The sequence below is a fragment of the Peromyscus leucopus genome, chromosome 4, assembly GCF_004664715.2.
Source record: "Peromyscus leucopus breed LL Stock chromosome 4, UCI_PerLeu_2.1, whole genome shotgun sequence".
In the NCBI taxonomy this organism is placed as follows: Eukaryota; Metazoa; Chordata; class Mammalia; order Rodentia; family Cricetidae; genus Peromyscus; species Peromyscus leucopus.
Window position 1 is genome coordinate 147,405,751 of NC_051066.1, and position 12,638 is coordinate 147,418,388.

The 12,638-nt window shown below is 45.5% G+C and overlaps 1 protein-coding gene across 2 annotated transcripts in view; it reads left to right on the plus strand.

Annotated features, from left to right (window-relative positions):
- Window positions 1–12,638, plus strand: part of Stk4 (serine/threonine kinase 4) — a 99,685-nt gene that overhangs the window by 28,957 nt on the left and 58,090 nt on the right. For both annotated transcript variants that reach the window (XM_028868445.2, XM_037205530.1), the window contains 3 exons: window positions 925–1,062; window positions 2,568–2,696; window positions 4,968–5,154. In XM_028868445.2, the coding sequence (XP_028724278.1) occupies window positions 925–1,062; window positions 2,568–2,696; window positions 4,968–5,154 (454 nt within the window). The remainder of the gene's footprint in view (window positions 1–924; window positions 1,063–2,567; window positions 2,697–4,967; window positions 5,155–12,638) is intronic.

Sequence of the window (12,638 nt, forward strand, 5' to 3'; positions counted from 1 at the left end):
TCTTTCTCCTCACCCGACGCCCCATACTCACACCTTCACACATGATTAAGACATGAAGATTAACGAAAATCATTTGGTGTGGCCAAGCTGAGAGCTCCCTGTGACTTTCAGGACTTCTAGTTGATGATCTTAGAGTCATTGCTGACATTCATTGGTGGCTTTGAAGGAGGGGAGTTTAACAACTATGGGTCTGAAGTTGTCTTCAGGGTACAGATACAATGTGTCTTTCCACATTGAAACCCACATGGTATGGTTGCCCCTTGTCCCAAATTTGTTTGAGGCTAAAGAGGCGGCTCACTTGGTAAGTGTTTGCCTTGCAAGCCTGAGGACCTGAGTTCATTCTCTAGCATCTACATAAAAAGCTAGGTGTGATGATGTGTATTTATAATCCCAGTACTGCGAGAGAAAGTCAGGTAGATTCCTAGGGCTCCTGGCTGGCCAGCCTGCCTAACCTAATCGTTGTGAGACTCAAAAACAAGATTGATGGTTCCTGAGGAGCCGCACTCTTGTTACTTTGTTAGTAGTGGGGATTAAGCTGAGAGTCTCATTTATGTGGGGCAGCTGCCCTGCCACTGAGCTCCAGTCCCGCTCAGGAGTGACGCTTGAGGTTGAGCCTTGGTCTGCATGTATGCATGCACATGTGCACATGTACTCGCATCCACACCTGCATGAACATGCATAATACTACCACGCAGACACACAAGGGAAAGGTTTGTTTGTTTGGTGTTGTTCAACATTGTTAGGTTTAGAGCAGGACTGCATGTGAGCAAGGGAAAGGGAAGGAGAACAGTATCAGAGTCTGGTTTCTAGACTCCACGTGGACACTGTGCGTGGATAAGTGGAAAAGCTTTTCACCAAATAAATGTAGTTGTTTAGATTGGAGTGCCATTTTCATTTTACCTATTTTTTTTTTTTTCTAACTAGGCAATATTCATGATTCCTACAAACCCTCCTCCCACATTCCGTAAGCCTGAGCTGTGGTCAGACAACTTCATGGATTTTGTGAAGCAGTGTCTGGTCAAAAGCCCTGAGCAGAGAGCCACAGCCACTCAGCTCCTACAGGTACGAGTCACCTCTCCATGCCATGCACACATGGCTGCGTCACTTGCTTGGAAGTAGGAATGAGGTATAAGATATTCCATACTGCGAGGGAGATTTAAAACTATTGAGATGGAAGGGCATAGAAAATACTTAACTTGCCAGATGGTGGTGGCACACACCTTTAATCCCAGCACTTGGGAGGCAGAGGCAGGCGGATCTCTGTGAGGTCGAGGCTTGCCTGGTCTACAAAGCGAGTTTCAGGACAGCCAGGGTTGTTACGAAGAGAAACCCTGTCTCAAAACAACAACAACAAAAACAAAAAACTTAACTTGAAGAACATATTGGTAACGGAAGGAAGTACATTACGAATGAGTTTAGGTTTTTTTTGTTTTGTTTTGAGACAGGGTTTCTCTGTGTAGTTTTTGGTGCCTGATCTGGATCTCGCTTTATAGACCAGGCTGGCCTCGAACTCATGGAGAGCTGCCTGGCTCTGCCTCCCAAGTGCTGGGACTAAAAGTGTGCACCACCACTGCTCAGCTATTTAAGAGCAGTAAGAAGCTCAGAACCAAATTTCTCCCACCAGGAAGAGCAGTGGCTGGGTAATGGCTCAAGACTGATGTCAAGTCATAACAGGCCAGATGTGCGTGCATCTGGGAGGAGTGGAAGGAAATGATCTTGCATATTTTGCAAGTATAGAGAACAAGGTGACATGGTATCCTTGCTAGTGACCTAGCTCTTCTAAGTATGTTGTCGAATCTTCCTGGAGGAGTGATGATGACAGGCTTGTGGAAGAGCTTTCTGTTCTGCAGTCCCGCCATGTGCTGAAGCATCCTTTCAGTCTCTGGAGTACCTAAGAAAGGCTTGGAGACCTTTGCCCTGTTGGTGATGGGGAACCGGGAGGGAACGTGGGTACTGCCAGAGTAAGTGTGTGTACATAACTCGTGCAAAGAATTTCTACGTGTAGCTCTAACTGCTGGGGCTCCTTGTTGCTCCACAAAAGCAGCGAACACAGAAGATGTGACTGGTAAGGTGTCTCGGAGGGTAAAGGTGCCTGCCCCGGGCCTGCAACCTGAATTAGATATAGGGACTGATGTAGTAGATGAAATAAAGACAAAAAGAACCTCCAGGTGAGGTGGAGAGGAACGGCACAGGTCCAAATGGTCGTCTCTCTCCTTAGAGTCGTCAAGTGACTGTGGCCTAGTTGCTCCAGGTGTGAAGAGAGAAATTAGATCCACTGATTTATATGACAGATATTGCCAGATTTCTGCTGTGTGCCATGCACTGTTTTAAAGTAAAACTGTGAGCCGGGCAGTGGTGGCGCACGCCTTTAATCCCAGCACTCGGGAGGCAGAGCCAGGAGGATCTCTGTGAGTTCGAGGCCAGCCTGGGCTACAAAGCGAGTTCCAGGAAAGGTGCAAAGCTACCCAGAGAAACCCTGCCTCGAAAAACCAAAAATAAATAAATAAATACATAAATAAATAAATAAATAAAGTAAAGCTGTGTCCTTTGTTCTGCATTTACACAAGCATCCATTTGTCAAGAGTGCCAAAGGAGTGTCGATACTGCGAGACCTAATTAACGAAGCCATGGACGTGAAACTGAAGCGCCAGGAAGCCCAGCAGCGGGAGGTGGACCAGGACGATGATGAAAACTCAGTGAGTGGCTGGTGTTGCGGTGGCTTCAGGAGTAAATGCTTGTTAGGTCATGATTGCCGCAGAAGTGAGACAAGTAGCTGCTGTGGGGAAGCCTGGAGCTCGAGACTCTAACAGCACTTTGTCCCAATCTCATTCAGTGTCACTGGACACTTGGTGGGTCTGTTTGCCTGTTACTCAGTGTTTCTCAGAACACCTACATTTTACTATTTTGCCCCCATATCTTTTATCCAGTTTATCTTTGAGAGAGAGGGGCAGGGAGACATATCCCTCAGTTTGGAGACTTGGTTTACCAAGCTCTTTTAAAATTTTCATACTGTATTCTGGAGTCATCACAGCTTTAGAGATTGAAGGGTACGTGTCAGCTCTTTAGGTCTGTGCTGTAAGTTAGATGAGAAGGAAGAAGAGGAAAGTCCTTTAGCTTAGACATGCACTAGTCACATGGGTGACTTTATGATCATCTCCTGTTAAATGTGTGCTTTTCAGCTTCCACGGTATGTATACAACCTGGAGAAGTGTCAAATCTTCTGTGGGCCGCAGGAATATATCATAAGAGCTCAGCTGGTTATGTCAAAGTTACTGCCTGGAGGGATCAGGGAATTCCTCCGGAGGAAGCCAAATTCCAAGGAGTTTTTGGTGTTACTTGGCTTGTTATATATCAGCTGTATTCTATTATGAAAATCATGTGTGCCTTCATAGTTTTCCCAATTGACTTTTCCCTAAGAAGGGCTAACAGTGGACTGATCACTCTCTGGACATACACATTCCAGGTATTTGGAGAACAGCTTCAGGAAAGGCTTTCTTTGGAATCAGGTATCTCCCTTGGCCACTTTCAAGGACTAGCAGTAATAACAGTCCACATGCAAGTCTCCTGATCTAAGATAAATTCCACAAGGAGACACTGCATAGGTCAGGTGGACGTTTTTACACAATTTAGCTCGGACCCTCCTTTCTTACAGCCTTACTAACTTTATAGACCGCTAACTCCTTACCTAACCGCTTCTAGGAATATTTAGATAACCCTCTGCACTGACAGCTATGCTCAGCCAGAACCCCAGTTCAAGCCTCCCTGTAATTATCATCATTGGCAACATCCGGCCAGGTCCATCCCCAGATGGAGGAGAGTACTTTATCAGAGATACCTCTGTGCTCTCTAAGAACAGACTTAAGCATCCAGGCTACCTGTTTGAGAAGGCCTGGCGGATATGCCAATTAAGCTTAACTTCCTCTTTACCCAAACCTTACCTCTAGTTCCAAATCTTCCTTTAACTATCACCAGAGGCATCTAGCTGTGCACAGGTTGCCTAGCGACCAAGCACACTTTCCCCCACCCTACAGAAAAAAACGCAGATAGCTTGGACAGATAGGAGCCACAGGAAGAAAGAAGGCAGTTTTATTTTCTCCCATTGACCTAGCAACTTATAGATTCTTAACATTTTCTACCAATCACGTTCAAGATTATAGTTGAGCACATAAGAACCCTCTTCTTAGATATTACCTGAATTTGGCCTTTAGTTAATTCATTTCCCCATTAGTCACTTCCCTTTAGGGTTGCAAATGATAATTAACAGTTATTGCCTCCCTATGTGATTCTTATCACCCCTCCATTTGACCCTGGAAGCCTGGCTTTGCACTACTAAGGGAATACTGCTTGTAAGTGTATATATATACACCAGGACTTCCAGGGCACATGGAGAACAGAGAAGAGAAAAGAGAATGGAAGAACTAGATGGGTAAGAACTTGAGAGGAACAAACTGAGATGGGGAAGAACTAGACTGAAGGGCTAGAAGAGAGTATTAGAGGAACGAGATGGAAGATGAGGAAGAGCCAGATGGGGAAGAACAAGATGAGGAAGAACGAGATGAGAGAGAAGGAGATGGGAGAAGAGATGATATGGGAAAGAACTAGATGGATGAGAACCTAGAAGGGGCAGAATTAGATGAAGGAATTAAGGTAGAACCTAGAGGGGACTGCAGATAAGTGTAGAAAGAAATCAGTCAAGAAATGAGCTAAATATGAGAGCAGAATATAAGCTTGTAACTGACACAGAATTATAAAATATATAGACTAAGGAGTTTCGTGTACACAGATTCATTTCTTTTCATCAAAGATTAATTATCAGCTAGTTGTAGATTCTTCCCGGACCCTGGGAGGGGACTATCGAGGGGCTGGACCCCCATAGTCCCCGATCAAATCCAGGAATGCTTGCACCAAGATGAGTAACAGTAATTCAGAAAGTTAACAATCTTTTGAACAAATTTGTTGATTTGCAGGAGGAGGATGAGATGGATTCTGGCACAATGGTTCGAGCCGCTGGTGATGAGATGGGCACCGTGCGAGTAGCCAGTACAATGAGTGATGGAGCCAATACTATGATTGAGCACAGTGACACATTGCCGTCCCAGCTGGGCACCATGGTGATCAACACGGAGGACGAGGAAGAGGAAGGAACTATGAAAAGTGAGGCTCTGTCACACTGACTGATCCGGAGATCCGGAGATGGGTTCTCCTGGTCTGTGCTGTCTTAGTCTTGGGCCTGTTGTTCTGTTGCCAAAGCTAAGTGCCTGTCAGGAAGAGAGACGCTCAGGAGGAGGTTGTTGGAGGGCTGTGTGAGCAGGGGGCTGTGGGAAGGGGGCTGCTTTTGAACCCCAGTGGCTATCCTTTCATGAATGGAGTCACTGAAGAGTTCCCCTGGAGGAGGGCAGGTGCATTGTTTCGATACATAATTCATCTCAATTAGGAATGAAATTTGAAATGCTGTGAATTTTTTTGTTTTGTTTTGTTTTGGGTTTTTTTTTTTTTTTTTTTTTTTTTTTTTGGTTTTTTTGAGACAGGGTTTTCTCTTTGAAACAGTCCTGGCTGTCCTGGAACTTACTCTATAGACCAGACTGGCCTTGAACTTACAGAGATCCACCTGCCTCTGCCTCCTGAATGCTAGGATTAAAGATGTGTGCCACCACTGTCTGGCTGGATAGTGTCTGTTTAACTCAGACAAAGATAATTGAGCAGTTTAAAAAATTCTGTCAAGTCTCCTCAGAAGTATCCTTTCTTTTCTCTCTCCCTCTCTTCCTCCTTTCTTCCGCCCTGCTGCTGCTTTGCTTCTCTCTCCTTTTCTTCCCCCTCTACCCTGCCCGTTTCTCCCTTCACGTTCTCTGTGGGGACCCCTGAGCCTCACACCTGCTGGGTAAGCACCCTGCCAACGAGCCCCACCCCACCACGGCTTCCGTCTTTTGAGACAGGGTCTTAGTGTGTTGCCCAGGCTTCTCTCCAACTTCTGGGCTCAAGCAGGTGTCTGTGGTCAGAGTCTGGCCTAGTGCTTCAGGTTGTTGTCATTGGATTCAGAAATGAAATAAAAGCCCACAGAGACTGCAGAGGCCACGGGTTAGGCAAAGCACAGGCGAGAACGCACTGCCGGAGAGCGGCAGGCCCCAGGAAGGCAGCTGCTGCCCGAGGCTTCTTTCTGTGGGAGCCGAGAGGAAGGAGGGACTGGTTTCTAGGGAAGTAGTCTGGGTGGTTCTGTTATTTTGATTAATAGATTAGTTTATGTGATCATTTCCCCACTGCTGTGCATGCCTCTTTCTGTAATGCAGCTGAGTTATAGGGGAGTCCTGCCTCCCTAGAAGTTCGCTTGAGGACACACGTGGGCTTGGTTGTACATGACTCTAAAACTAGTTCAGGCCAGATTTGCCTTTCTTGTCTTGTGCTTGGACACGAGAAGAATATGACTGCATAGTGTTTGTCAGTTTGGTGGTTGTTAAGGGAAGGAGAAACCTATTCCATTGTTCAGAGTAGGGTGTGTGTGTACCCTGGTCAGATGGGGTCCTGAGTTGCCAACAGGTTGCTAGGTGCATTTTGCAGAGAGCGGTGTGTGTGAATAGTTAGTGTAGGTCAAGGACCTTCCCAGGTTGCCAAGTGAAACAAGATGGAGTCCCGGTTACTAAACTATTTCTAGTGCTTGCCTGCCTCAAAGTGCTTCTCTCGCCTCAGCCTCCCAAGTAGCTAGGATCGATCTTCCTGTGATTGACCTTATTCCTGGGTTCGGCTCTTGACTTCAGAGTCCTGCACTCTACTCCGAGTACCTGAGTTATAGGCCAGCTCACAGAGGGAATAACTTGAGAGTACAGAATGATAACTGAGGTGTATAGGTTCACTTTAACCTGAACTTTGCATCGGTTTAAAGACCTGGGTCTCGCTGGTCATCTTCTTTTGTCTCCTTTAACTTTCTACCCCTATGCAAGGGATCAAACACTCGGCTGCACATGTGCTAGTCTTTTGCTGAGCTCTGCCCTCAGCCTCCACTTAGAATAGTTAAGTCTTCCTTGTAGTCCGGGGATCAGCAAACCAGGCCAGGTCAGTCTGGTCTGCCGCCCACTTTTGGCGGTAAGGCTCAGCTGGAGCCCAGCCATAGCCATTCCTTTGTTGCTGCTGGTGCCTCTGTACTGAAAAGGCTGAGTTGAGAACCTGTGAAAGACTGTTGCCTTCAGGGCCTAAAGTATTGTTTGTCTGTTCCTTTACAGACAGAGAAAGCCTGTTGGCTAGTAGAACACTTGACTGGTGCCATGTGAAGCCCTCTCATGGTTTGATCTCTAGGGAGGGTGCACAATTAAAAGGAAGAAAAAAAAGATTATGAAACAGACCTGGGCTTTAAACCTAAGCAAAGGGGTCAGACTGGAATGGCTTACATGTAGGATCTGGATAGTCCAACAGTGGCTGGCTGCAGACTGGAGAGCTAAGGACCAGATAACTGCTCAGTTCATAAAGCTGGATCTCTCAGCAGTCCCAGTCTGGTCCCGAGGGCCTGGGAGATTCCTGGAGAGTCGCTGGTCTTTAGTCCATGTTGAAAAACCCAAGAAACTGGAGTCTAATGCCAGTAGGGAATGGCAGGGATAGTGGCCGCAGCCGCAGCAGCAGGGACGGGTGTGCGGGATGGCAGGGAGAGTGGCCGCAGCCGCTGCTGCAGCAGCAGCAGGGACGGGTGTGCGGGATGGCAGGGAGAGTGGCCGCAGCCGCTGCTGCAGCAGCAGCAGGGACGGGTGTGTGGGATGGCAGGGAGAGTGGCCGCAGCAGCAGCAGCAGCAGGGACGGGTGTACTAGTAAGAAACCCAGACAGCAAGACTGTTTTTTTGCCTCAGACCTCTCTGGATCTGAGCTGTCAGGTGTTGCTGTCCCCTCTCAGGGAGAGACTTCTTTTCAGTCAGTCCTTTTCACAAATGCCCTCACAGACTGACTCCTCATTGTTGTATCTCTTAGTTGATCCCAGATGCCATCCAGTTCAGTGAATGAAATGAGTTCTAATATTAGGGTAAGCCAAGGGTGTTGTCAGAGTGTAGTAGAAGGGTATTTAACTTGCACTGGGGCTCTTCATGGGAGAAAGGCTGCCGGCTTGGCAGCGGGCGGTAGCTGGAGGTACTCCGGCAGAGGGAGCCCTTCCCACAGAGCCTCACCAGGAGCTTGGGGAGGTGAGGGACTCAGGGTAGCTTCTTGTGGCTGAGAGGGAGGGACATTTGCAGGCAGTGTTCTCAACGTCTCCTCTACTCTTCACCTTTCAGGTCATGGTTTGCAAGGTAACCACTAGCCTCTTGTCTTCAAAGGCAACATAGTTCCTTTTGTCCGGTTGGGGGCTCAGATTCATTATCTCTGAGACTATGAAGGAGTGGTAATGTTATTGGTAGATTCATAAATTGAAAACACTTCTGGAATGCCTTGTGTATCAGGCATTTAAAAAGTTCAGATTTGGGGCTGGAGAGATTGACCCGCAGTTAAGAGCATTTGCTGTTCTTCCAGAGGACCCGAGTTCAGTTCCCAGCACCCATATCAGGTGGTTCACAACCACTTGTAAGTAGTGCTTCATGGGATCAGTATTCGTTTTAGACTTTGCAGATACCTGTACTCACACATAAACAGACCTCTTGCTATGTACACATAATTAAAACTAAATCTTAAAAGAAAAAGTCAAACCTTTGACCCAGTAAATTCCACTACTAGGAACCAGGCCCAAAAAAATAATAAACTATATTCAATAATTTTCCCAAACATGGTATTTATAGATAGAATACTGTATATACAAAAACATTAGGTACAGCCTCAGCCCTTAGCTAAAATCTGAAGAGAGAGAACATTAGCTAATTTTACTTGTCTGAAAACATATTGGCAATTCTTGTTAGTCTGTAGAATATGTGCAGGGCAGACTTCTGTTTTGTTTTGTTTTGGTTTGGTTTGGTTTTTGGTTTTTTCGAGATAGGGTTTCTCTGTGTAGTTTTGGTGCCTGTCCTGAATCTCGCTCTGTAGACCAGGCTGGCCTTGAACTCACAGAGATCCGCCTGCCTCTGCCTCCCAAGTGCTGCGATTAAAGGCGTACACTATCACCACCTGGTCTCTTCTGTTATTTTTGAGTGAGGATTCTAGAAGAAATTCTCTTGATGGCAAAAGTGAAGGTCAAATTCCTGTGTGAATTGCCAGTATTGGGATTGTTGTACTTCCTCTGTGCCAGCAGAGGGAGCTCTGTATTAAGCTATGAATTGAAATTGTGTTCCCATTCATGTTTACCATACCCTTTCTTTTTGGATCAAGGCTATTATGTATTTATCTTTAAGTATATATGTATATTTTATTTTATGTGTTTGGGTGTTTTTGTCTGTGTATGCATGTCTGTGCACACATGTGTCTAGTGCCTGTAGGGATCAGAAAAGGTTATTGAATCTCTTTGAACTGTAGTTACTATGAGCTACCATGTAAGTGCTGAAAATTGAACCTCCGTCCTCTGGAAGAACAACCAGTGCTGTTAACTGTTCTGCCATCTCTCCATCCTCACCTTTATTTTGAGTCTATTTTGAGTTACCACAGCAACACCAGGGCATTGCCGTTGTTTCATTTAGTTAGGAGATTGGACACTTGGCAGAGTTGAAGTCTAAGTCAACCAGAGCACCTCAGCACAGCGTCTTTTCCTCTCAGATTTCTAGTAAACTCTGTCATTCTTCAGCACAGTGCCACACACAGCTTTTAAAATGGCATCAGTTTAAGCGGTCCCAGCTAAATAATGGAATAAGATTTCAAAACAAAACAACTCATGTGCAGAACTGATTTGGGGGCAAAGTTATACCGTGTATAAAAACAAGTGTTAAAGACGTTTTATAGCCGTTTGTTGCTTGATATGTCTCAATTTTGGTTTTGGAAGCGCAGCAGCTGCAACCTCCAGCCTTGTGCATGCCAGGTGTGCACTGCTGAGCTCTTCAGCACCTCGTTTTAATCTTGCTTATTTGTATGTTTACTGCAGAAAGGTCATCTGAGTAACCTTTTACTGATTGGCAGAATTTCTTTGTATTTGGAGACTGACTTTTTTGGTGTATAGTTGGTGCTTTGTAATTATTTTACCCCAGCTCATGGCTTGTGCTCGTAGCTTGGCAACCATTCTTAGCAACTGTAGCTTTTGTGACATCAGATTGTTCTAAATTTTCTTATACAGTATAACTTTTGTGTTCTTTAAGAAGTTTCATTTTACCTAGATATATTTTAAAATTAGTGTATGTTTAAACAGTTGTTGTAAAGTTTTACTGTTCACAGATGTTCTTTAATATATCATGAATTTCTTTTTGTTTATACTATGAGCTATAGTCATCTGCTCTATTTTTTCCATTTGGAAACCTTATTTCTCTTCCACATTCAACTGTGTGATCTAGTCACCTTTACATGTCTTTTTTTTTTTTTTTTTTTTTTGTGTGTGTGTTTTTTTTGAGACAGGATTTCTCTGTGTAGCTTTGCACCTTTCCTGGGACTCACTTGGTAGCCCAGGCTGGCCTTGAACTCACAGAGATCCGCCTGGCTCTGCCTCCGGAGTGCTGGGATTAAAGGCGTGTGCCACCACCGCCCGGCCCTTTACATGTCTTCTATGACCATTTACCTAAAATAGATTCCTTGTCTCCTTCTTATTTTTCTTTTCAGTACAGATTGCTACTTGAAAATCTCCTGTCAATTTCAGAATCAGTATATTAAAATTTGCAGTATATCACTGGGGTTTTATTTAATTGTTTGAATGCGTAGTTTATTTAGTCAGCAGAGTTACTGTCTCTTTCTTCAGTGTTAATTCTGTCAGCAAACATAGATACTTGGTTTCTCTGTCATATCTGTAGAAACTTTATTCACAGACATGCTCTATATCTTTGTATGTATGTGTGTATCTGTCTGTCTGTCTGTCTCTCTTCTATCTATCTATCTATCTTTTTTTTTTTGAGGAGGCCTTTTTATATAGCCCAAGCTAGTGTCAGCTTTCAATCCTCCTGTCTCAGCCTCGTGAGTATTGCAACTGCAGATGTGTTCTACCACGGCTAGCAGTTGTCTGTGTGTGTATGCTCATGTGTAGGTCAGAGGTCAACCTCAGGTACTGTTTCACAGGAGCTGTCCACCTTGATTTTTGTTTTAAGAATATTTTATTTTTACTATTTAAAATTAGGTGTATATGTGTGGGTATGTACACTTGAGTACAGATGCCTCAGGAAGTCAGTGACTTGGATCCTCTGGAACTAGAGGGACAGGTGTTTGATTGTGAGTCACCTAATGTAAGTGTTAGAACCAAACATGGGTTCTCTGGAAGAGCAGAACATGCTCTTAACTGTTGAGCCCCATCTTGGTTTTTAAGACTGATTCTCTCACAGGCCTAGAATTCAGCAAGTAGGCCAGGCTGGTTAGCCACCGAGCCCAGGGATTCTGCAGTCTCTCCTGGGTCATATGTCTACACAATGCCTGGCTATTTATGTGACTTCCAGGGATCCAGCTCAGGTTCTTGAACCTGGCAAACCCTTAATGCATTGAGCTCTCTCCTCAGCCAGCCTAGCATGTTGAAGTATTTTATTAAGCTACTAAATTTATTTTCAGATTTTCAGAAATTGTCTTGTTTATTATGTGTGTATGTGTGTCCATGCACACATGTGGAGGTCAGAGGATGTTTATTCTCTTCCCACTGCGTGGGTCTGGGGCATTGACATGGGACTTGTAGCAAATGTCTTCTCACTGGTGCTCCAGATCTTTTGTTTTCAGTGTTGGGGTTTTGTTTTCTGTTTTACATTCTTTTCTTATTTAATAACATTTTTCCCTTTGTTTTACATACTGACCTCAGTTCTCCACCACCACCCCCAACCTCCCTACCCCCACCCCTCACCCCCGTCCCCCACTACTACCATCTACCTCCCTTACCATCCACTCCACTGTCTCCATTCAGGAAGGGGCAAGGCCTCCCATGGGCTTGAGCAAAGCATGGTCCATCAAGTTGAGCAGGACCCAGCTCCTTCCCCTGCATCAAGGCTGGACTAGGTAATCCAGCATGGGGAACAGGTTCCCAAAAGCCAGCTAAGCGCCAGGGACAGGTCCTGATCTCACTGCTAGGAGACTTACAAACAGACCAAGCTGCATAATAGTCACACACATGCAGAGGCCTGCGTGGGTCTCATGTAGGCTCCCTCACTGTTGTCCAGAGTCTGTGTGCTCCTACCAGTTCAGGTCATCTGTCTCTGTGGGTTCCTCCGTCATGACCTTGACCTCCCTGGCTCCTACAATCCCTTCCTCCTTCAGGAGAACTCCGGAGCCCAGCTCAGTGCCTGGATGTGGATCTCTGTATCTGCTTCCATCAGTTACTGGATAAAGGCTCTCTGATGACAATTAGGGTAGTCACCAATCCGATTATAGTAGATGACCAATCTAGGCATCCTCTCCACTATTGCTAGGAATCTTAGCTGGGATCATCCTTGTGGATTCCTTGGAGTTTCCCTGGCACCAGGTTTCTCCCTAACCCCAAAATGCCTCCCCATCAAGACATCTCTTTCTTTACTCTCCCTCTCTATTCCACCCCAACCTACTTCTTGCACCCAGCCTGCCCAACCCACTCCCTCAAGTTCCCATTCCCTCTATCTCTCCACCCCTGCCCCCAGTTTACCCAGGAGATCTCTTCTATTTCC